The sequence below is a fragment of the Scyliorhinus canicula genome, chromosome 2, assembly GCF_902713615.1.
Source record: "Scyliorhinus canicula chromosome 2, sScyCan1.1, whole genome shotgun sequence".
Lineage (NCBI taxonomy): Eukaryota > Metazoa > Chordata > Chondrichthyes > Carcharhiniformes > Scyliorhinidae > Scyliorhinus > Scyliorhinus canicula.
In genome coordinates this window covers 88,869,645-88,892,096 of record NC_052147.1, presented here as the reverse complement: position 1 = coordinate 88,892,096, position 22,452 = coordinate 88,869,645, and the positions used below count along the sequence as shown (strand labels likewise).

The following is a 22,452-nucleotide window of genomic DNA, read 5'->3' as shown; positions in this document are numbered from 1 at the left end:
GAGTACACCTTCTTCTCACATTTTGTAGGGTATAGTCCAGGATTTTCTGTGCTGATGGAGTGGAAGGTACGGAATGGGTGTGAATAGTGATTTTGGTCCATGCCTCATACAATCTAGATGTGAGACTTTGTTCGGGTCAGGAGCAGAGGCCGGCGTAAAGGCCGGTTTGGGGGCTTTTAGCCAACGAGGAATTCTGTGGGAAGGTGGCAATGGCGATTAAGAATTACGTTGAGCTTAATCAGAATGGGGAGGTATCAGCAGCCATATTTTGTGATGTCTTGAAGGCACTGGTCCAGGGGGAAATTATTTTGTTCAAGGGCATAAGGATAGGATGGGGAGGAGCATCACCGACTGTTGGACAAGATATTTGAGATGGATAGGAAGTACTCTGTGACCGCCACAAAGGAGTTGTTGGCAGAAAGAAATAAGTTCCAGGGGCAGTTTGTTCCGTTGACGACGGGAAGGGTGGTAGATCAGGGTGCGGGGCTGCAGTATGAGTATGGGGAGAAGGCAGGACTTCCGGTTGCGGCTATGCGGAGCTAAGCCGCACGTTCGGCAGCTCCCGCTTTAATAGGACTTGTGGGCTCTTTTAAGGGCCCCAAACGGCACTGATTCGACGATTCCCGATGGATAAAGGGGTCTGGAGCAAAACCCCCCGGGATTTATGGTGCGGACTCGGAGTGGGGCGAGGAGAAAGATGGCAGCAGCTCCCCTGGAAAAGTGGGGCAAGGAGGACAAAATGGCGGCCAGTGGAGCCCCTGAGGAGTGGAGGCAGTGGGCTGAGGAGCAGCAGGCGGCCCTTCTGCGCTATTTTACGGAGCTGAAAGGGAGTTGTTGGAATCCCTGAAGGTGATGACTGGTAAGCTGCTGGAGACCCAGACAACCCTGGGTGCAGCGATACGTGAGTTGCAGCAGCAGGCCTCTGAGCGCGAGGAGGAGGTTTCGGCCCTCGTGGGGGAGGTGGAGATACACGAGGCACTTCATAAAAAGTGGCAAGATCGGTTCGAGGAGATGGAGCTTCGGTCACGGAGGAAGAACCTGTGGATCCTGGGCCTCGAGGAGGGGCTGGAGGGGTGGGACCTGCCGGCCTATGTGGCCATGATGTTGAACTCGCTGGTGGGGGCAGGATCCTTCCAGCTGCCCCTGGAGCTAGAGGGGGCCCACAGAGGGCCCATTTAGGCCAGGCGGCCTAAGGCGAATGAACCCCTGCGGGATATATATGGATGGTGGGAGGAGCAAAGCACAGCCTTGGTGAAAAGGATCAAGCGGAAGGGGGAGGACAAGTTGGGAAGGGAGGAAGGGAGATAGGATGGGGAATATGGTGTGGGAGGGGGCCAGCGAACCACGTCCAGATGTTCTGGGATGTGTGGAGTTAGGATAACTGGGGTTGAGAGGAAGCCAGACACTATGGTGGCGATCTTTGAGATGACTGAGGTGCCGGAGCTGCTGTAGGGAAAGAGGGGAAGGGGGCCGATGTCGTGGCCTTCGCCTCCGATTGCCCGGCGACTGGATACTTTTGAATTGGAGATCGGCTATGCCAATGGGGGTTGCAGCATGGTTGGGAGATATGTACGAGTTTCTCAGGTTGGAAAAAATAAAATTTGCCCGAAGGGGGTCGGAGGAGGGTTGCGAGGTACGACTATATTTGAGGAGCTGTGCGTCGTGAGGAGGGGGGGGAGGAAATGTACAAGCTGTATACTCAAGGATGTTAAGATTTTGTTATTATGTTGAATATTGGATTTGTTTATTCTCACGTATACCAAGGTACAGTGAAAAGTATTTTTCTTCGAGCTCAACAGATCATTAAGTACATGAAAAGAAAAGGAAATAAAGGAAAATACATAATAGGGCAACACAAGGCAACTACATAAACACCGGCATCGAATGAAGCATACAGGGGTGTAGTGTTAATGAGATCAGTCCATAAGAGGGTCGTTTAGGAGTCTGGTAACAGCGGGGGAGAAGCTGTTTTTGCCCCTGTTCGTGCGTGTTCTCAGACTTCTGTATCTGCTGCGCGATGGAAGAAGTTGAAAGAGTAAGTAAGCCGGTGGGAGGGGTCTTTGATTATGCTGCCTGCTTTCCCCAGGCAGCAGGTGTAGATGGAGTCAATGGATGGGAGGCAGGTTCGTGTGATGGACTGGGCTGTGTTCACGACTCTCTGAAGTTTCTTGTGGTCTTGGGCCGAGCAGTTGCCATACCAGACTGTGATGCAGCCCGATAGGATGCTTTCTATGGTGCATCTGTAAAAGTTGGTAAGAGTTAATGTGGACATGCCGAATTTCCTTAGTTTCCTGAGGAAATATAGGCGCTGTTGTGCTTTCTTGGTGGTAGCATCGACGTGGGTGGACCAGGACAGATTTTTGGAGATGTGCACCCCTCGGAATTTAAAACTGCTAACCATCTCCATCTTAGCCCCATTGATGCTGACAGGGGTGTGTACAGTACTTTGCTTTCTGAAGTCAGTGACCAGCTCTGTAGTTTTGCTGGCATTGAGGGACAGATTGTTGTCGCTGCACCATTGCACTAGGTTTTCTATCTCCCTCTTGTATTCCGACTCGTCGTTATTTGAGATCCAGCCCACTAAGGTCATATCGTCAGAAAACATGTAGATGGAGCTGGAACCAAATTTTGCCACGCAGTTGTTTGTGCACAGGGAGTAGAGTAGGGGGCTAAGTACGCAGCCTTGCGGGGCCCCGGTATTGAGGACTATTGTGGAGGAGGTGTTGTTGCTCATTCTTACTGATTGTGGTCAGTGGGTCAGAAAGTCGACGATCCAGTTGCAGAGTGAGGAGCCAAGTCCTAGGTTTTGGAGCTTTGATATGAGCTCGGCTGGGATTATGGTATTGAAGGTGGAGCTGTAGTCAATAAATAGGAGTCTGATGTCGGGGTCCTTGTTGTCAAGGTGCTCTAGGGATGAGTGTAGGGCCAGGAAAACGGCGTCTGCTGTGGCGGTTGTGGCGGTATGCCACATTCTAGCTCCCCTCTGCGTTCTGGCAGCTTCCCACTCATTTCCAGTACCTTAAGCTGGAAATCTCTCTCCCTTTATTTTTCTTCTCTCTCTCTTTCTTATCATTTTCTCTTTTTTTCCCGCTCATTTTCTTTTTTCTCTCTCCCTTTCATGCTCTAACTGCAACCGAACTCTCTCCAGCTCCATTTCCCCACCAGAAAAACATCCCTGTTGATACGCTCTCAGAGAAAGGGAATTATTTTCCCAGGGCATAGAGTGTTGAAAACCACCAGTTGGATTGAATCTTCTGGCACGTGCATTCAGTCAGAACTCACAAGGATGGAAGATGGGAGACCCAAGAGAGCATTAGAATAGTCAATTCATCCATGCTTTGGTTACCTCTAGACTTGGCTAATCTAACATGATGCTATCCAGCCTCCCACATTCAACCCGTGGCAAAATTGAGCTCATACAAAACTTTGATTTCATGTCCATACTCATGCTAAGTCCTCATCATCTGTGTGTTTGCTGACCTACACTGGCTCCTAGTCAAGCAACGCCTCAATTTCACAATTCTCATCCTTGTTTTCAAGTCCCAGGAGAAGGTCATTTGGCCCTTCCAACCTGCTCCACCATTCAATAAGACCATTGCTGATCTGATTATGGATGAACTGCACATTCTGCCTATCCTGATAACTTTTGACTCCCTTTTTAGTCCTGAGTCTATCTAACTCTGCCTTAAAGATATTCATTGACCCTGCCTCTGCCACTCTCTGGGGAAGGGCATTCCAAAGATTCACGACCCTCAAAATAAATTCTTGTCATCTGCACTTAATTGTGAGATGCCTTATTTAAAAAAATAATAATTTAGAGTACCCAATTCATTTTTTCCAGTTAAGGGGCAATTTAGCATGGCCAATCCACCTTCCCTGCACATTTTTGGCTTGTGGGGGCGAAACCCAGGCAGACACGGGGAGAATGTGCAAACTCCACACTGACAGTGACCCAGAGACGCCTTATTTTTAAACTGTGTTCCCTAGTTCTAGTCTCTCTCTTAAAAGGGGGAGAGCTTCAATCCTGTCAAGTCGCCTCAAGACCTTAAATATATATTTTTTAAATTTAGAGTACCCAATTCATTTTTTCCAATTAAGGGTAATTTAGCGTGGCCAATCCACCTACCCTGCACATCTTTGGGTTGTGGGGGTGAAACCCATGCAAACACGGGGAGAATGTGCAAACTCCACACGGACAGTGACTCAGGGTCAGGTTCGAGGACCTCGTCGCCGTTATGCAGCAGTGCTAACCACTGTGTCACTGTGCTGCCTCCAAGACCTTGTATATTTCAGTAAGGTGACTTCTCAATCTAAACTCCGAAGGATACTGGCTCATCCTGTCCAACCTTTCGTTGTTTAAGATAATCCCATCTCCACCCTCCCATCCCAGGTATAAATCGAGTGAATGTTAGGAGACCGGGGACGGGATTCTCCGTTTTGCTGGCGCCCGGGGGTTTCCCGAGGGCGTGGGGCTGCCCCACAATGGGAAAGCCCATTGACCGGCCAGCGGAACGGAGAATCCCGCCGGCGGGTCGAGGCTGAAAAGTGGCAGGGCGGGGAGGAGAATCCAGCCTCATAGCTGTACATAATACTCTAGATGTGGTTTCACCAATGCCCTGTACAACTGTAGCAAAACGTTCCTACTTTTGTACTCCCAGGTCCCTCTGTACTCAAAAGTTCTGCAATCTTTCTCCCTTTAAATAGAATGCTGCTTTTCTATTCATCCTGCGAAAGTGAACAAAGTTCACATTTTCCCACATTGTACTCAATCTGCCAATTTTTTGCCCACTCACTTAACCTATGTCCCTTTGCAAATTCCTACTTACTTTCCCACATATCTTTGTGTCAGAAGCAAATTTAGCAAACTTAGCAACAATACATTCAGTCCCTGCATCCAAGTCTTTGTTGTAAAATTGAACCAGTTGAGGCCCCAGTGGCACTCATATCTTGTAATATCTTGCCAATCCAAAAAAGATCCATTTATCCCTATTATTTGCTTTCAGTTAGCTAACCAATATTCTATCCCAGCTAATATGTCACCCCTACACCATGAGCTCTTATTTTAGGGAGCAGCATTTGATGTTGCACTTTTGTCAAATTCCTTCTGAAAATGTAAATACAGCACAGCCATAGGTTCTCCTTTATCTGTGATGCTTATTACCTCCTCAAATAATACAAATAAATTAGCCATATATGATTTCCCTTTCACAAAACTACGTTGACTCCTTGAGTGCATTAAGATTTTGACTGCATTCAGATTTTCTAAGTGCCCAGCAATAACCTCCTTAAAAACAATTCCAGCAAATTTCCTACAACAGATGTTAAGCTAACTGTTTTAGCTTAGGCGAGTAGTTTTCTGCTTTTTGTATCCTTTCTTTCTTGAATAGAGGAGTCACATTCACCATTTACCAATCTGAGGGGACTGTTCCAGAATATAGAGCATTTTGGAAAGTTAAAACCAATACATTTATTATCCCTGCAGCTACTTCTTTTAAGACCCTAGAATGAAGCCCATCAGGACCTGAATCTGGGCACTGTCCGCTTTTAGTTTTAATCATTTGCCTCAGTAGCCTTTCCCTGGTGATTGTAATTATTTTAAGTTCCACCCTTCCTTTCACCTCCTGATTCACAATTATTTCTGGGATGTTATTTGGTGAAGATAGCCATGACATATCAGGGGCAGCAGGGTAGCATGGTGGTTAGCATAAATGCTTCACAGCTCCAGGGTCCCAGGTTCGATTCCCGGCTGGGTCACTGTCTGTGTGGAGTCTGCACGTCCTCCCCCTGTGTGCGTGGGTTTCCTCCGGGTGCTCCGGTTTCCTCCCACAGTCCAAAGATGTGCGGGTTAGGTGGATTGGCCATGCTAAATTGCCCGTAGAGTCCTAATAAAAAAAGTAAGGTTAAGGGGGGGTTGTTGGGTTACGGGTATAGGGTGGATACGTGGGTTTGAGTAGGGTGATCATGGCTCGGCACAACATTGAGGGCCGAAGGGCCTATTCTGTGCTGTACTGTTCTATGTTCTATGTAAGTCCTGATTCTCCGTTATTAATTCCCCACTCGTAACTCCTGTTTTTCCTTTTCAAATATTTGCAGAAACTATTATCCATTTTGATATTTCTAAATAACGATCTCTCATACTCTAATTTCTTCCTCCTTCTCTTATAGCTATTCTTCCTTGTTCTTTATATTACATTATGTCCAATCTTCTGACCTGCCACTCAGTTTGTTGGAATTATAAGCTTCCTCTTTCACTTTGATATTATCTTTAACATTACTTTGTCACAGATGGTGTGTCCTTCTTTTATAAAGTATTTCTTTCTCAACAGAAAGTATCTTTGCTGAGTCATCTGAAATACTCCTTAAAATGTCTGCCACTGCGTCACCACTGACCTATCCCCTAACCTAACTTCCCAGTTCATCTCAGCCAGGTTTGTCTTCATGTCCTCATTACTGCCCTTAAGTGTAAAACACTAGTCTGAGATCCACTCCTCGCTCCCTCAAATTGAATATGAAATTCAATCATATTGTGGTCACTGCTTTCCAGAGGCACCTTCACTGTTGGGTCATTAATTAATTGTGTTTCATTGCACATTGCCACATCTAGCATATCCTGCTCTCTAGCTGGTGCTGAAACATGCTGCCGAAGAAACTGTCCCAAAAACACTATGAACTCATCATCCAACTATATTTGCCAATCTGATTTGTCCAACCTATTTGTAGATTAAAATCACCCACAATTATCACCATACCATTCTCACAAGCCCATATTTCTCACACACCAATCTGAGCCACACATTTAACCCTCGAATCTGATTTACCCTCGGCCAATTTTCTCATGGCTTAGGTAGTAATCCAGAGATTATGGGACGCCCAGAACGCCCAGAATGTGTTCCCTGATGGGCTGGAGAATTGGGCTAGAGGCAAAATCGGGATCGGCACCACGCTGTGCTCTAATCCACCACTGGCAGTGTGAACTTCGGTCATTGGTAAGATTCTAAAATCCATTATTAAAGATGAAATCGCGGAGTACTTGGAAGTGCATGATAAAACAGGACTGAGTCAGCACGACTTTGTCAAGGAGAGGTCATGTCTGACAAATCTTTTAAATCTTTTGAGGAGGTAACAAAGAAGTTAGACAAAGGGGAACCAGTGAACATGATTTATTTAGATTTCCAGAAGGCCTTTGACAAGGTGCTGCCCAGGAGACTGTTAAATAAGTTAAGAGCCCATGGTGTTAAGGGTAAAATCCTGGCATGGATAGAGGATTGGCTGACTGGCAGAGGAAGAGAGTGGGGATAAAGGGGTCTTTTTCATGATGGCAGCCGGTGACTAGTGGTGTGCCTCAAGAGTCGGTGTTGGGACCACAACTTTTCACAATATACATTAATGAAAATGAAAAATGAAAATCGCTTATTGTCACGAGTAGACTTCAACGAAATTACTGTGATAAGCCCCTAGTCACCACATTCCGGCGCCTGTTCGGGGAGGCTGTTACGGGAATTAATTGATCTAGAAGAAGGAACTGAAGCCACTGGTGCTAAGTTTGCAGATGATACAAATATCTGTAGAGGGACAGGTAGTATTGAGGAAGCAGGGAGGCTGTGGAAGGACGTGGACAGGCTAGGAGAGTGGGCAAAGAGGTGGCAAATGGAATACAATATGGAATGTGAGGTTATGCAATTTGGAAGGAGGAATGGAGGCATAAACTATTTTCTAAATGGGGAAATCAGAAGCACAAAGGGACTTATGAGTCCTTGTTCACGATTCTCTTAAGGTTAACGTGCAGGTTCAGCGGGCAGCTAGGAAGGCAAATGCAATGTTAGCATTCATGTCGAGAGGGCCAGAATACATGAGTAGGGATGCACTTCTGAGGCTGCATAAGGCTCTGGTCAAAGCCCATTTGGAGTATCGTGAGCAGTTCTGGGCCCTGTATCTAAGGAAGGATGTGTTGGTCTTGGAAAGGTTCCAGGGGAGGTACACAAGGAAAGAAGAGCTTATCGTATGAGGAACAGTTGAGGACTCGAGGTCTGAACTAGTTGGAATTTAGAAGGATGGGGGTGGGGGTCTTATTGGAACTTACAGCATACTGCGAGGCCTGAATAGAGTGGATGTGGAGAGGATGTTTCCACTGGTAGGAAAAACTAGAACCAGAGGACACAATCTGACTAAAGGAACGATCTGTTAAGACAGAGATGAGGAGGAATTTCTTCAGCCAGAGGGTGGTGAATCTGTGGAACTCTTTGCCACAGAAGACTGTGGAGATCAATTCACTGTGTCTTTAAGACAGAGATAGATAGGTTCTTGATTAACAAGGGGATCAGGGGTTATGGGGAGAAGGCAGGAGAATGGGGATGAGAAAAATATCAGCCATGATTGAATGGGGGAGCAGATTCAATGGGTCGAGTGGCCTAATTCTGCTCTTATGTCTTATGGTCTCATCTACCGTGCCACAGTCATAAGAAACCACCTGAACAACCACCCCCCACCAAAGAGCAGCCCCAAGCCCTGGATTGCTTGGGTGCAACCCCCCACCCACGTGATAAGGAGACCCCTCCCTTTCCCGGGGTCTGGAAGCTAGAAAGCAGACCGGACGGGGGCAGTGTGCAGCATTATTGCTGTACTACCTTGCAGCTCCACATGTCCATTCCTCGAAGGAGAGCAGCTGTCTCTGCGTCTGGTTCCCACAGAACAAATATCTGCAGGCCATGCATAGCTTTAGTGGTCTGTGATTGATAGCTCATAAAAACCACCTGCAGCTTTGATCCATTTATATCCTGGAACCCTTCAGTGGCCAGAGTGGTAAAATCCCAATGTTTGTAAACATTGACCACATCGAAGAGATGCAAATGCAATTCAAGATGCAAGTACATTCCAGTCACTCAAGCATGTGATTTCACTGTGGAGCATCCCCGTACTTGGGCGTGGGTACCCAGGCAATCGGGGTTCAGGGGCTGACATGAGGTGGGGGCAGGCCCGATTGAGGGAGTTGGGGGGGGGGGGGGGGGGCTCACTAACGGGCCACCGGCTGAAGATGGTGGCCCGATAGTAGGATTCCCTGAGAATCCCTTGTATTCCATATCATGCATAAATTTGCATGACGTGAAACACTCAATAGCATCCCACTGTATGGCCACGAGGGGATCGTAAAACAGGTGCAATTATGTTCTGGCAGTGGAACATAAGTCTCTCAAACAGAGAATCCACCCTTATTATCTTTCAGGTTCTGCTTTTTAATTTAGCTCCTCACTACCTATATTTCTTCAGCAGAGCCCTTTTCCGAGTTCTACCTATGTTGTTGGTACCGACGTGGACCATGACCACTGCATCCTCTCTCCTTCTGGATTCCTGTTCTCGGCTGCAGAGACCCGTATATCCGCAACAGTACTATCCCCAACATTCCCATTAACTCCCCCGTGCTTGAATGGTGTCCTGTACAATGGTTAGATTGCTCTTCCTCCCTGCAGCCGTCATCCAAACAGGCTGCAAGATTCTCAAACCCACTGAACAGCTGCAAAGGCCGAGGCTCCTCAATTTCTTCCTTCCTGCCCAATACCTGCCTCACGCCCTGCTGTCCCAAATCAGAAGACTCTATCCGGAGGGTGGTGACTGCCTCCTGTTACAAAGTGTCCAGATAACTCTCCCCTTCGCTGATGCATTGCAGTGTCTGCAGCTCGGCCTCCAGCTCAGTGACTCTGAGCTGAAACTGCTCAAGCCATAGACCCTGACTGTCGACATGTTTGCCCTGGATGGGTTAACTAATTTATTTGTAATTACTTTAAAATTCATCAACATTCTTACACCCAATAATCTTTACTACTGATGGTAAACCTTACGACAACTAATTAAATTACACAAATTTTGAAGCCAAACGAGCAAAATAATCAAAACCCTTTTCCTTTGATTTCTTTGCTTTCTTGCAGAATACAACCGTTCTGCAGTGGAGCCAAAGAATGAACTGGATTGGATAGCTCTTCTATGTACTACTGACTGCCTCCAGGTCCTCCTTTATATGGTGGTTACTACCTCCAGGTCCTTCTTTTGCCCACTCTTCCTGGTGGTAATTATTACCTTTGGGTCCTGCTTTTGCATACTCTTTAGGTGGCTGTTACTGCCTCCTGATCTCCCTCCCCAACCCAACTCTTGTAGGTAGCTTTTACTGCCTTCAGGTCCTCCTTTCGAGGCTTACAATTCTGATATATCTTTTTCTTTGCAATTTAGCGTGGCCAATCCACCTACCCTGCACATCTTTGGGTTGCGTGGGTGAGACCCACACAGACACGGGGAGAACGTGCAAACTCCACATGGACAGCGACCCGGTGCTGGGATCAATCCCGGGTCTTTGGCACGGTGAGGCAGTAGTGCTAACCACCGCGCCACTGTGTTGCCCTAATTCTGAGGCATCTGCGCTCATCTAATCATGGCCTCTCGAGCAGTCCTGATTTAACTGCTTTATCTTCAGCTGCCCAGGCCCTAAGTTCTGGACTTAAACCAGCCCCTAATTTTTGTGTTCAGATTTTTCCACAGGCCAGAATTCTCCGGATTCTTGCCGATGGGATCCTCTAGTTTCGCTAACGGTGCACCCATGGGTTTCTCAATGGCATGGGGTGGGATCAATGGGAAATCCCATCAACAGCATCGGGACCAGAGGATGCCGCCACCAGCAAATGGCATGCCTCCTCCATGTTGCAAGAAAAGTGCTGCGGGGAGGCCAGAGAACTCCCCGCACAAACTCTTCTCCCCACCCCCTCACTCTCTAAACTCATTCAATTGTCCACCAACCCATATTCCTCCAACTCTAGCCTCTCGTGGATCCCCCACCTGAAATTGTCAGGTGATCACAGGAAGAAGTCCATAATTCACTATTCACCTCTGAATAGATTTGAATACATTCGTATTGAACATTATCGATCTTATTATTAACATAATTATTCAAAAGTGAAGAACATGTTGAATTGAATGACCCTATCAAGTTCCCATGTCCACACAATGTAAGGAATGTTCTAATTCACACTGGGTGCAAGATAAAAATCTGAATTAAGCATATCTTTCTGTAGGTTGAGCTGTGAAACCCTGCCGAGTCGACATCTTTTTGATAAGACTGAAGTAAAGCATGATCAGCATTAAGTATCAAGTATAAATAGATGAAGTAGTACCTGGATTTTATTATCTTGGCTAGCTGAAGCCAGGGCTAGCAGCAAAACAGCATTCCAGATCACAATTTAAGCTGGCAGGAATTCAGTGATTCAAAGGATGACAAATATATTTATGAAAATTACAGTTTAAATCCCAAAGAGGGTGCAAGGGTGACAATGGGAATTTACTTACACCGTCCTTTCATAAATTGAAACACGAGAAGATACTGTCAAAGAGAATGAGGAGGAAACAAATTCGTACAAAGTCAAAATAGTTGCCATGTATACACAGATAAAAATAAGTTTCAGATTGAGAAATAGAAAACATCGGAGATAGTCCATGTTCAGAACAATTTTCTAGCACAGAAAGTCTCTTCCTGCAAAAACATGCTGCAAATGTCTTCAATTTACTGGTACAGGAATGATCAGTTAACTATTATATTGATATACCCACTGCAGTTTTCTACAAAGAGAGTTGGGAGAAAAATATGTTTCTAAAGCTTGGGCGAGTATAACATAGAATGTACAGCACATAAACTGGCCTTTCATACCAACCGGTCCATCCTCTTTCTAGCCCTCATTTCATCCTATCAGCATAACTTTATATCCCTTTCTTCTACCCATTTATCTAGCTTCCCTTTCAATTTATCTATGCTATTTGCTTCAACTACTGTATGTGGTAACAAGTTTCACATTCTAACTACTTTATGGATAAAGAACTTTCTCTTGAATTCCTTATTGGATTCATTAAAGACTTCCATGACCACCGGATGTCTCGGTGCTTTACAACCAATTAAGTGTGTTGTGATGTAGGAAACACAGTAGACAATTTGTGTACAGCCAGCTCTCACAAACAGCAATGTGATAATGACTGGATAATCTGTTTATTTTAAATCTGTAATCTGTGATGTTGATCGAGGGATAGATATTGGTTAGGTTAATGAGGATAACTCCCTTGCTTTTTTTGAAATAATATCATGGGATCTTTTAGAAATACCTGAGGGGACAGACAGGGTCACGGTCATCAGAAAATCGGTACTTCTTCAGTGCAGCACTCCCTCAATACATAGAACATACAGTGCAGAAGGAGGCCATTCAGCCCATCGAGTCTGCACTGACCCACTTAAGCCCTCACTTATCATAGAATTTACAGTGCAGAAGGAGGCCATTCAGCCCATCGAGTCTGCACCGGCTCTTTTAAAGAGCACCCTAACCGAGGTCAACACCTCCACCCTATCCCCATAACCCAGTAACCCCACCCAACGCTAAGTGTGTGTTTTGGACACTAAGGGCAATTGATCATGGCCAATCCACCTAACCTGCACATCTTTGGACTGTGGGAGGAAACCGGAGCACCCGGAGGAAACCCACGCAGACAGGGGGAGGATGTGCAGACTTCGCACAGACAGTGACCCAAGCCAGAATCGAACCTGGGACCCTGGAGCTGTGAAGCAATTGTGCTATCCACAATGCTACCGTTCTGCACTGGAGTATCAAATTAGATTTTTGTGCTCATATCCTGAACCCATAACCTTGTGGATCAGAGGCCAGAGTGTGATCAACTGAGCCACAGCTGACATAGTTATTGCTCCTAGTTTTGGATTTCCCCCAAGTAGAAAAAAATTCTTTATGTTTATCCTATGAAATCTCTTAATAATAAGACCAGATCAGAATCCTACTGATGCCTATCCTGCTTCAATCTTCTGAAGATGTACTTTTCCTCTCTGGTCCGTTACTAGAGTACAGTTGATTACAGTTGTATTATCTTTCCAGAAATGCATTAATTTGGGAGAGAGCCTGAAAATGAGCCACGACGATCCAAACTGCTAAGTGTTTGAGGGTGTTGAAATTGGATGGCAGCTCCTCCAAATGCCATGGGTCTCAGATCTACAGCTGTTATGTGCAAATTCTGCATCGATACAGTTAAGCACCTGTAACCAGCATCAGAAGTTTTTGACAACTTAAGCTTTGGCAATTTCTGGAAATGCTATCTCAATAATCTGGGTTGCAGTCAAATCAACTTCAATCAGCTCTACTAACCGTACTCTGGTTGGGAAACTGTTGAGATTTTATGAATAATCTTGTATTATGGAACATAAAGTTGTGATGATGAATGCACAGACAGTTTACTGCTGTAAAGCAAAGGGGACACTAGTTGCTGATAGAATGCAAAGTGGTCCAAAATTCCGAGATTGATTAAAAGAAACATAATTTCCGCCAGAGGCTGAAGGTGGGACTTCATGTAGCTGACAAGAAATCTTGAGTTTGCAGAAAGTGATTCTATTCAAAATTGTGTTATGAAGCCTTCTAACTAAAGTAATCAAGCAAAGAGTCTCATCCCACCAGTTCAAAGACCACAAAGAGAATTTGTAACTCAGGCAAAAAAGCTGCTAAATAATATTAGGACAGTTTCTAGCATGATAAACAAAAATACAATAGATTGCCAACAATGAGATAAGAGGAATTGCAAACATGCCCTAGGCCAAGGCCAGCAGAATGGGGGAAGTTATCCATGCTAAGTAGCTGATTTTCTTGGATGCTTCCCAAAGTGCATTTCCTCTATGGAGGCAAAATGTAAGCCAAGGACAAAAGATATAATGCTATTGATGGACATATATATATATATTTTTTTTTTAAATAAAAAAAATCTTTTTATTGACATTTTCAAAATTATTACATTGCTGTTCGTTCTCATTTATTGTACAGTCACAAAGGTTCCTTCTTAGGTTTCTATATTTACAGCCTGTTGCCGTCTGGTTCAGCATACAATCTGTGGTTATTGCAGATGGGGGCTTTGACAGACATTTTGGTCAGTCCGAATTGCTGCCGTAGTTGGTTCCACGACTGGAGGGTGGCTATCACTGGGCTGCTGCAGTGTTTCTTGGGCAGGGATGGGAGTGCCGCCCTGGCAAGGGCCCGGAGGGACGTCCCCTTGCAGGAGGCCTCTTCTGCATGCACCCACTTGGCCTCTGGCTCCTTTATCCATCCCATCACACTTTCCGCCGTCACTGCCCAGTGGTAGAATTGCAGTATTGGAAGGGCTAGCCCTCCCCTGAAGTCTGTTTCTCGTTTCACTGCATCTAGTTGCAGTCGATGTTAGACCAACACAGATAACACATCATGGTACCAGGCAGCTATTAACTCTAACGAACCTACCTCGAGTGAATCTGCAACGACCAGTACGCAGCCATCCAGCGGCATGAAAAAGATCCAACCTCCTCTGCAACTCCGGATCTTGGCAACCTCGGCGCCAACTGGAAAGTCTTCAAACAGAAGTTCCTCCTGTATATCAAGGCCTCAGACAGCGAGGCAGCATCGGATGCCCGAAAGATCGCGCTATTCCTGTCGACTGCGGGGATCACGCCATCCACATCTATAACTCGTTCACGTTTGCCGATGGTGAAGACAAGACAAAGTTCAAGTCAGTTCTGCTGAAATTCGACAACCACTGCGACATTGAGGTGAATGAGAGTTTTGAACGGTACATCTTCCAACAGAGGCTTCAGGGTACGGATGAACCTTTTCAGTCCTTCTTGACCCATCTCCGCATCCTAGCGCAGTCATGTAATTATGACTCGACGGCAGATTCCATGATCCGGGATCAGATCGTTTTCGGGGTCCAGTCCGATTCCTTGCGAGAGCAGCTCCTCAAAATCAAACAGTTGACCCTCTCCATCGCCATCGAAACGTGCGTTGTCCATGAGCATGCCAGGAATCGTTACTCCAACATCAGGGCGGCAGAAAATGCAAAACTAGCCTCCCACGAGGCATCAAGGAGAGTGGCCATTTCGCGCGCTTTTCCCAGGGCCACGACCGGGTGGACAACGAGGCCGAAGACCCCGATGCGCACATGCGAACGTCGGCCGACCAAACTGCGCATGCGCGATGGCGCACAGAACGCGCTGATGTCAGCGTCATGACGTGTCCAAATTGTGGCTCCACCCATTTAAAGCGGCAATGTCCAGCCAAAGGAAGTCGATGTCTACAATGTGGAAGCCATTCACCTGAGGAAGGAGCAGTGCTCCGAAAGCTAGTGTTTGAAACAAACCTGTTGGACTTTAAGCTGGTGTTGTGAGACTTCTTACTGTACAATGTGGAAAGCCTGGGCATTACGCGGCCATATGCAGGTCCACTCCACCGACCAACAGCCAGCGATCCCAGCTGCAGCACAGACGTGTCCGCTGCGTACAACAAGGCATTCAGGATTAGGATCCCGACAGCCCAACGGACCCCGATGCTGACTGCCTCGAGTCTACATACCGGGTGGGCACTCGCGAGCTGGCTTCCACCATGCCTGCAAACCGCCTTTCAATCCTCACTGTGGATCCTGATGACGAGTGGTGTGCTGTCATCATGGTTAACCAGTCTCGCATCCGATTTAAATTTGACACTGGCGCATCTGCAAACCTCATATCACAGTCGGACCTCGACAGCATCCGAGACCAACCTAGCATTCTTCCACCAGCCTGCCAGCTCCTTGACTACAATGGCAATGCCATAGCTGCCAGTGGATCGTGTCAGCTAGGTGTATCTCACAAGGCAATCAAAGTGACGTTATGATTCGAGATTGTCCGGTCTGACAAGGCATCCCTGCTCGGTGCTCACGCATGCAAACTCCTAAATCTGGTCCAGCGCGTCCATGCCATGTCCTCGACACCGGCGACTGCCTCGCCCAATGTAAATCTCCAGGCTGAGATAGACGACATTCTCACGCAATACCACAACGTGTTTGATGGAATGGGCATGCTCCCATATCGTTACAAGATATTGCTCAAACCGAATGCCATTCCAGTCATCCATGCACCACGCCGGGTGCTGGCTCCTCTCAAGGATCGTCTGAAAACGCAGCTACGAGAGCTCCAAGACCAGGGTATCATCTCAAAGGTCAAGGAACCAACAGACTGGGTCAGCTCCATGGTCTGCTTCAAGAAGCCCTCTGGTGAACTCAGCATTTGCGTTGATCCCAAAGACCTGAATCGCAACATCATGCGCGAGCACTACCTGATCCCAAAGCATGAAAAGTTAACCTGTGAGATGGCTCATGCCAAATTCTTTACCAAGCTGGACGCCCCCCGTGGGTTCTGGCAGATACAGCTGGACGAGTCCAGTCGGAAGCTGTGCGCATTTAACACTCCGTTCGGCAGGTATTGATACAACCGCATGCCTTTTGGCATATCAGCTTCCGAAGTATTTAATCGCATAATGAAGCAAATGATGGAGGGCATCGAGGGGGTGCGAGTCTATGTGGACGACGTGATCATCTGGTCCACGACGCCCGAGGATCACATCGCTCGCCTCAAACAAATTTTCCAGAGGATTCATGAAAACTGCCTCCAGCTCAACAGGGCCAAATACTCATTTGGTAGGTCCGCTAGTTTCTGGGTGACCACATTTCACAGCAGGGTGTGCAACCTGACGCTGACAAGGTGCTGGCAATCAATGCCATGAAGACCCCAGAGGACAAAAAGGCGGTCCTCCGTTTCCTCGGATTGGTGAATTTTCTCAGGAAATTCATTCCCAACATGGCATCCCACACCACAGCCCTCCGGCATCTCGTAAAAAAGTCGACAGTGTTCCAGTGGCTTCCCGCACATCAAGCGGAGTGGCTTGAGCTGAAGGCGAAGCTCACCACAGCCCCAGTACTGGCATTCTTTGACCCAACCAAGGATACCAAGATATCCACAGACGCAAGCCAGGACGGCATTGGGGCGGTGCTCCTCCAGCGAGATGACTCCTCGTCCTGGGCTCCAGTGGCATACGCCTCCAGGGCCATAACTCCGACCGAACAACGGTACGCCCAGATCGAAAAGGAGTGCTTGGGTCTCCAGACAGGAATAGTCAAGTTTCATGACTACGTATACAGCCTGCCAAAGTTCACAGTGGAAACAGACCACAGGCCTTTAGTCCACATAATCTAAAAGGATTTAAATGACATGACACCTCGGCTGCAGCGAATTCTTATTCGTCTCCACCGATATGACTTCAAACTCGTCTACACACCGGGTAAGGAGCTGATCGTCACAGATGCCCTATCCCGATCCGTCACCACGCCTTGTGAACAGGGCGACTTCATTCACCACGTTGAAGCACAGGCGCAGTTGTGTGACAGTAACCTCCCAGCCACTGATGAACGAGTTATACAAATACGTGAAGAAACTACCAAATATGCCCTACTGCAGCGCGTGATGAAGCACCTCGCCCATGGCTGGCAAAAGGGGCAGTGCCTCCAGTTCTTCAACGTTAAGGACTAGCTGACTGTTGTTGAGGGGATCCTTCTTAAACTATATAGAATCGTCATTCCCCAAAGGATGCAAAACATGGTGCTCAGACAGATCCATGAGGGGTCACCTGGGGGTCAAGAAAGGTTGATGCAGAGTTCAGCAGGCAGTTTACTGGCCTGGCATCAGCCAGGACATTGCCAACACAGACCTCAACTGCACAACATTCCAGAAGTTTCAACCAGCTCAGCCCAAGGAAACACTACAACAGCACGAGATTGTGACCTCTCCGTGGTCCAAGGTGGGGATAGACCTCTTTCACGCCAATGGGCGTGATTACGTGCGCCTGGTCGACTACTTCTCCAGCTACCTTGGTGGTGAAACTGTCGGACCTCACCTCCAAGTCCATCATCGAAGCCTGCAAAGAGATGTTTGCCAGGCATGAGATACCACTCACAGTAATGAGTGACAATGGCCCATGTTTCTACAGCCAAGAGTGGTCCAACTTTGCACGATCCTACCACTTTAGTCATATCACATCCAGTCCCCATTACCCGCAATCAAACGGGAAGGCCGAGAGAGGGGTCCATATTATCAAGCGGCTGCTGTGCAAGGCTGCAGACTCAGCCTCGGATTTCAACCTGGCGCTATTGGCATATAGGGCAACCCCTCTGCCGACTGGTTTGTCGCCGGTGCAGATGCTCATGAACCGCAACCTGAGGACGACTGTTCCAGTCATCCATGTTCCAGACCTTGACCACCACACGGTGCTGCAGAAGGTGCAGCGATCCAGGGACCAGCAAAAGATCACGTATGATGCTCATGCCACGGATCTGCCTGCGCTGGTTCCAGACGATGTTGTTTGCGTTCAGCTGCCTGAGGGAGGTTGGTCAGCCCCAGCTGTTGTCGTCAGACAGGCTGCTCTCAGGTCTTTCATTGTCCAAATGTCTGATGGCTCCATTTTAGGGCGCAACAGGAGGGCGCTGCGTAAAGTTCCCTGCCCATCATCCGACCGCACTTCTCCGCATATCATCATGCCTCCTCTGGATGTCTTGCATCGCGAGGCCACCGATCTGGCTGCGATCCCACCTGTCCACAAGGCCACCGAGATGGCAGCCATCCTGCCTGTATAGGTGCCGGCGTCCCCCTCTCCACCTCTGCGGCGATCGACAAGAATTCGTCGCCCACCACAAAGACTGAATCTATAGACTTAAATCTTGTAACTTTTGTTCAGTTTGCTCTGTATCTTCACAATAGACAGCTTCCCATGTACATATGTTCATTCGTTCCACACTTGTACATAGTTATGCATGCACGCTGAAAAAAATTATTTTAAAAGGGGGAGGTGTCATAATATCCACTCATGTATATCATGTTCATTCATTCCACACTTCCAATGGGTGTGATTACGTGCTCCTGGTCGACTACTTCTCCAGCTACCCGGAAGTGGTGAAACTGTCGGACCTCACGTCCAAGTCCGTCATCAAAGCCTGTAACTATGTACATAGTTATGCATGCATATACAGCCACGTTGAAAAAAATTATTTTAAAAGGGGGAGATGTCATAATATCCACTCATGTATATCATGAGATGCAGACAGGCAGTGACTGACACACAGGATAACCAATGAACACACAAGACACAGAACAACTTTCCCATGTATATATGTTCATTCATTCCACACTTGTACACAGTTATGCATGCATATACAGCCACGTTGAAAAAAATTATTTTAAAAGGGGGAGATGTCATAATATCCATTCATGTATATCATGAGATGCAGACAGGCAGTGATTCACACACAGGATAACCAATGGACACACACGACAGAACAACCAATCACCAGACAGGACACCACCACTATAAAGCCCACAGGGCATTAAGGCTCTCTCTCTCTCACAGGACACAGCCAGGGAGATAGTCACAGTGCACAGGCCAATGAACATCATCACCATGTGGTAGAGAGCTAGTCTGGTCAAGCCAGTAGGAGGTTATCAGTTAGGTTAATAGAGTGTCAACCCACAGCAGATTTTTTACAGCAATCAGCAGGTTCGATAAAACAGTGTTGGACCATCTCCTGTGTCGGAAGCCTGTTTCTCGTTTCACTGCATCCTGTTGCAGTCAATGTTAGACCAACACAGATAACATATCACCCTGGATTTTGTTTTCTGTAGGGCCTTGTTTGTGATCCTAGTATTCTTCTGGGCAGTATATTCAATTTGATCATCTGTACTCTCCCTACCAGGGAGAGTGGGAGTGTGTTCCACCTCTGCAGGTCCTTTTTGACTTTCTGTCAGACTGGTCAGGTTCCATTCGTGGATCCCCGTCCAGTCATGAGCGATTCGGATTCCCAGGTAGCGGAATTTGTGTTGGGCATGTTTAAACGACAGTCCCACCAGTGCTGCCCTCCCCCTTGCGGGTTCACCGGGAAAATCTCACTTTTACTCATGTTGAGTTTGTAGCCCGAGAAGGCACCAAACTCTTTCAGGTGCGCGATGATTCCTTCCATGCTGCTTTTTGGGTCCGAGATGTAGAGGAGCAAGTCATCCACGTAGAGCAAGACGCTATGCTCCCTGCCTCCTCTTTGGATTCCCTTCTAGTTCTTTGCTGTTCTGAGAACGATCGCTAATGGTTCAATCGCTAGGGCAAACAGTAGGGGTGACAGCGGGCATCCCTGCCTGGTGCCCCTGTGCAGCTGGAAGTGATGGATATATATTAATAGATCTCCAATGTGATCATGGTTAGTAAACAAAAGTGTTATTTTTGGCCCAAGGCCTAAAGCCCCTTCACAGCAGAACCGGAGATTATACCCTCTCCTTCAACAGATTCATCTCTTTACCTTCTTGCACACTACCTCCCATGTGCTCCCCACTTGTTCTCTTCCCTTCCACTTTGCTTTCTCCTCAGCCATCAACAGCCTTCCCTAATAAAGAAAAGGCTCTCTTGCTGCACTGCCTGACTATCTGTCCCTCTTTCTTCTCCCCAGGTCTCTGAACAGGGGCTCTGTGTCTTTTCCCCTCCCACTTCAAAATAAAAGGTCCAATTCTAACTCTGTGCAAGTGTATGGATTTAAACATAGAACATAAGCTAAAATCTCACCCAGAGTGTCTCCTTACATCTGACTACCCTGCTTCCCTCAAGAGGGTTTCCACTCCTCAACTCCCATATCAACATCTGCTTCTATTACTCTATTCTTTCAGTGGATTGGGAGACTGCTGAAATGAAGAGTTTGTGTCTCACTTACTTCCCGTTTCATCATCCATTCCTCCTTCATATCTTCTTATCTCCACTTTGTCTTTTCCTTCCCCTTTTTATTTTTCATTTTTAAATGTTCTCTTCCCTATTTACTTCCCTTCCCAGCTTATTTCTACAATACTCCCCTGCCCCACCCAATTCCTGCAGTAATAGCACTGTAGCAGGTGTGGAGAAAGCAGAAAAAAAATGACAGAGAGCAAGCCATTGTGCTTTCACGAGGGTTTGTTGTGGTTTAATGCATCAGGCTAGGAAGCAAATTAAGCAATTCAAAGGAGACAGACTTCTGCATGTGCTTAGTGGGTGGTCGCGTGACAGGAATAGAACATAGAACATATAGTGCAGAAGGAGGCCATTCGGCCTATCGAGTCTGCACCGACCCACTTAATCCCTCACTTCCACCCTATCCCCGTAATCCAATAACCCCTCCTAACCTTTTGGAACTAAGGGCGATTTAGCTTGGCCAATCGACCTAACCTGCACATCTTTGGACTGTGGGAGGAAACTGGAGCACCCGGAGGAAACCCACGCAGACACAGGGAGAAGGTGCAGACTCCGCACAGACAGTGACCCAGCGAGGAATCGAACCTGGGACCCTGGCACTGTGAAGCCACAGTGCTAGCCATTTGTGTTACCGTGCTGCCCAAATAGGCCCATGGGTTGTTTTGTATGAGTTACTTGAAAAAAGAGAGATATAGTAGTTCTTGAGAATGGTATTCCTGGGGAAAACAGAGACATTTAATTCAATGTTTCCCACTTTTCCTTAATGGAGAAGGATGTTTCCAGCCTGGGGTCAAAGGTAAAGGAACAGGGTGATTCAGGAGGGCGTGATGATCACAGGCATGTCGTTACGTATTAGAAGCTAATTTCTGTCCATGGGGCTGGGGTTGGGGCTGGGCAGGGGGAGAGAACTTGGAGAATTGATCATTTTGTATTTTCATTAAAGAAATTACTTCTTTTTCAGGGCATTAGAGTGGAAATGGTGACAACTTCTCACACTGACCTATCTGGCAGTATTTTTTGCCAAAATTTGATTACAGTTTTTCTTGGATTGATTCCTTTCTAATAAATTTTTTCAGTGGAAAGTGATTGCAAAGGAAACAAATTGAGGTGGCAACGGTGATTTGTTTGCATAATACAAGTGATGATTAAAAAGTAGAAAAGCAGTATTGAAAGAGAAATTCCACTGGTCAGGCACAATGGCAGGGACAGACCATATATGTACTGCAATTAATATGAATATTAAATAATGCAGAACCATAGTTTACCTCTTGTATCATATTGTTGAAATCGTACACTGCATTTCCTTGCACTTCTTCCACCTGCAGAAAAAAAAACATTAAACTAGCTATTTTTTTCTGAAAGTGCTTTGGGAGGAGGGGGATTGAACCAGGAAATGGCATGTTGTGTCAAAAATAAACAGCGTATCACAAAATTTTGTTACCAGCTGCTTTCAATTATGCAGGGAGATTGTAGTTCCTCTAATTTTCTCACCTTACCTGCCTGAATTTCATGGGTGATCCTGGTCCCTCTGCACATCACGAGATGTCTAATATTTGTGAATGAGCCTAAACACGAAGGCCTTGATTTTCATCCTAGAGGTGCGCAACGGGAGTTGGCGTACCTCCCGGCTTCGTCCACCCACCTCGGGAGAAAGTGCCCACAAAGGGGGACTTGTGTCAGGCCAGCCAACCCAGGAAGACATTTAATAATAACCACCTTTTATTGTCACACGTATGTGGTTACTGTGAAAAGCCAAATTCTGGTGGCCTGTTCGGGTAAACTGGTACGGGAATTGAACCCACGCTGTTGTCCTTGTTCTGCATCAGAAACCAGCCGTATAGCCCAC

General features: G+C 46.8%; 1 protein-coding gene across 9 annotated transcripts in view; it reads right to left on the bottom strand.

Moving 5' to 3' along the window:
• LOC119955765 (coiled-coil domain-containing protein 9B-like) overlaps positions 1-22,452 on the bottom strand; it is a 402,308-nt gene that overhangs the window by 104,144 nt on the left and 275,712 nt on the right. For all 9 annotated transcript variants that reach the window (XM_038782328.1, XM_038782341.1, XM_038782317.1 and 6 more), the window contains one exon: positions 21,872-21,925. In XM_038782328.1, coding sequence (XP_038638256.1) covers positions 21,872-21,925 — 54 coding nt within the window. The remainder of the gene's footprint in view (positions 1-21,871; positions 21,926-22,452) is intronic.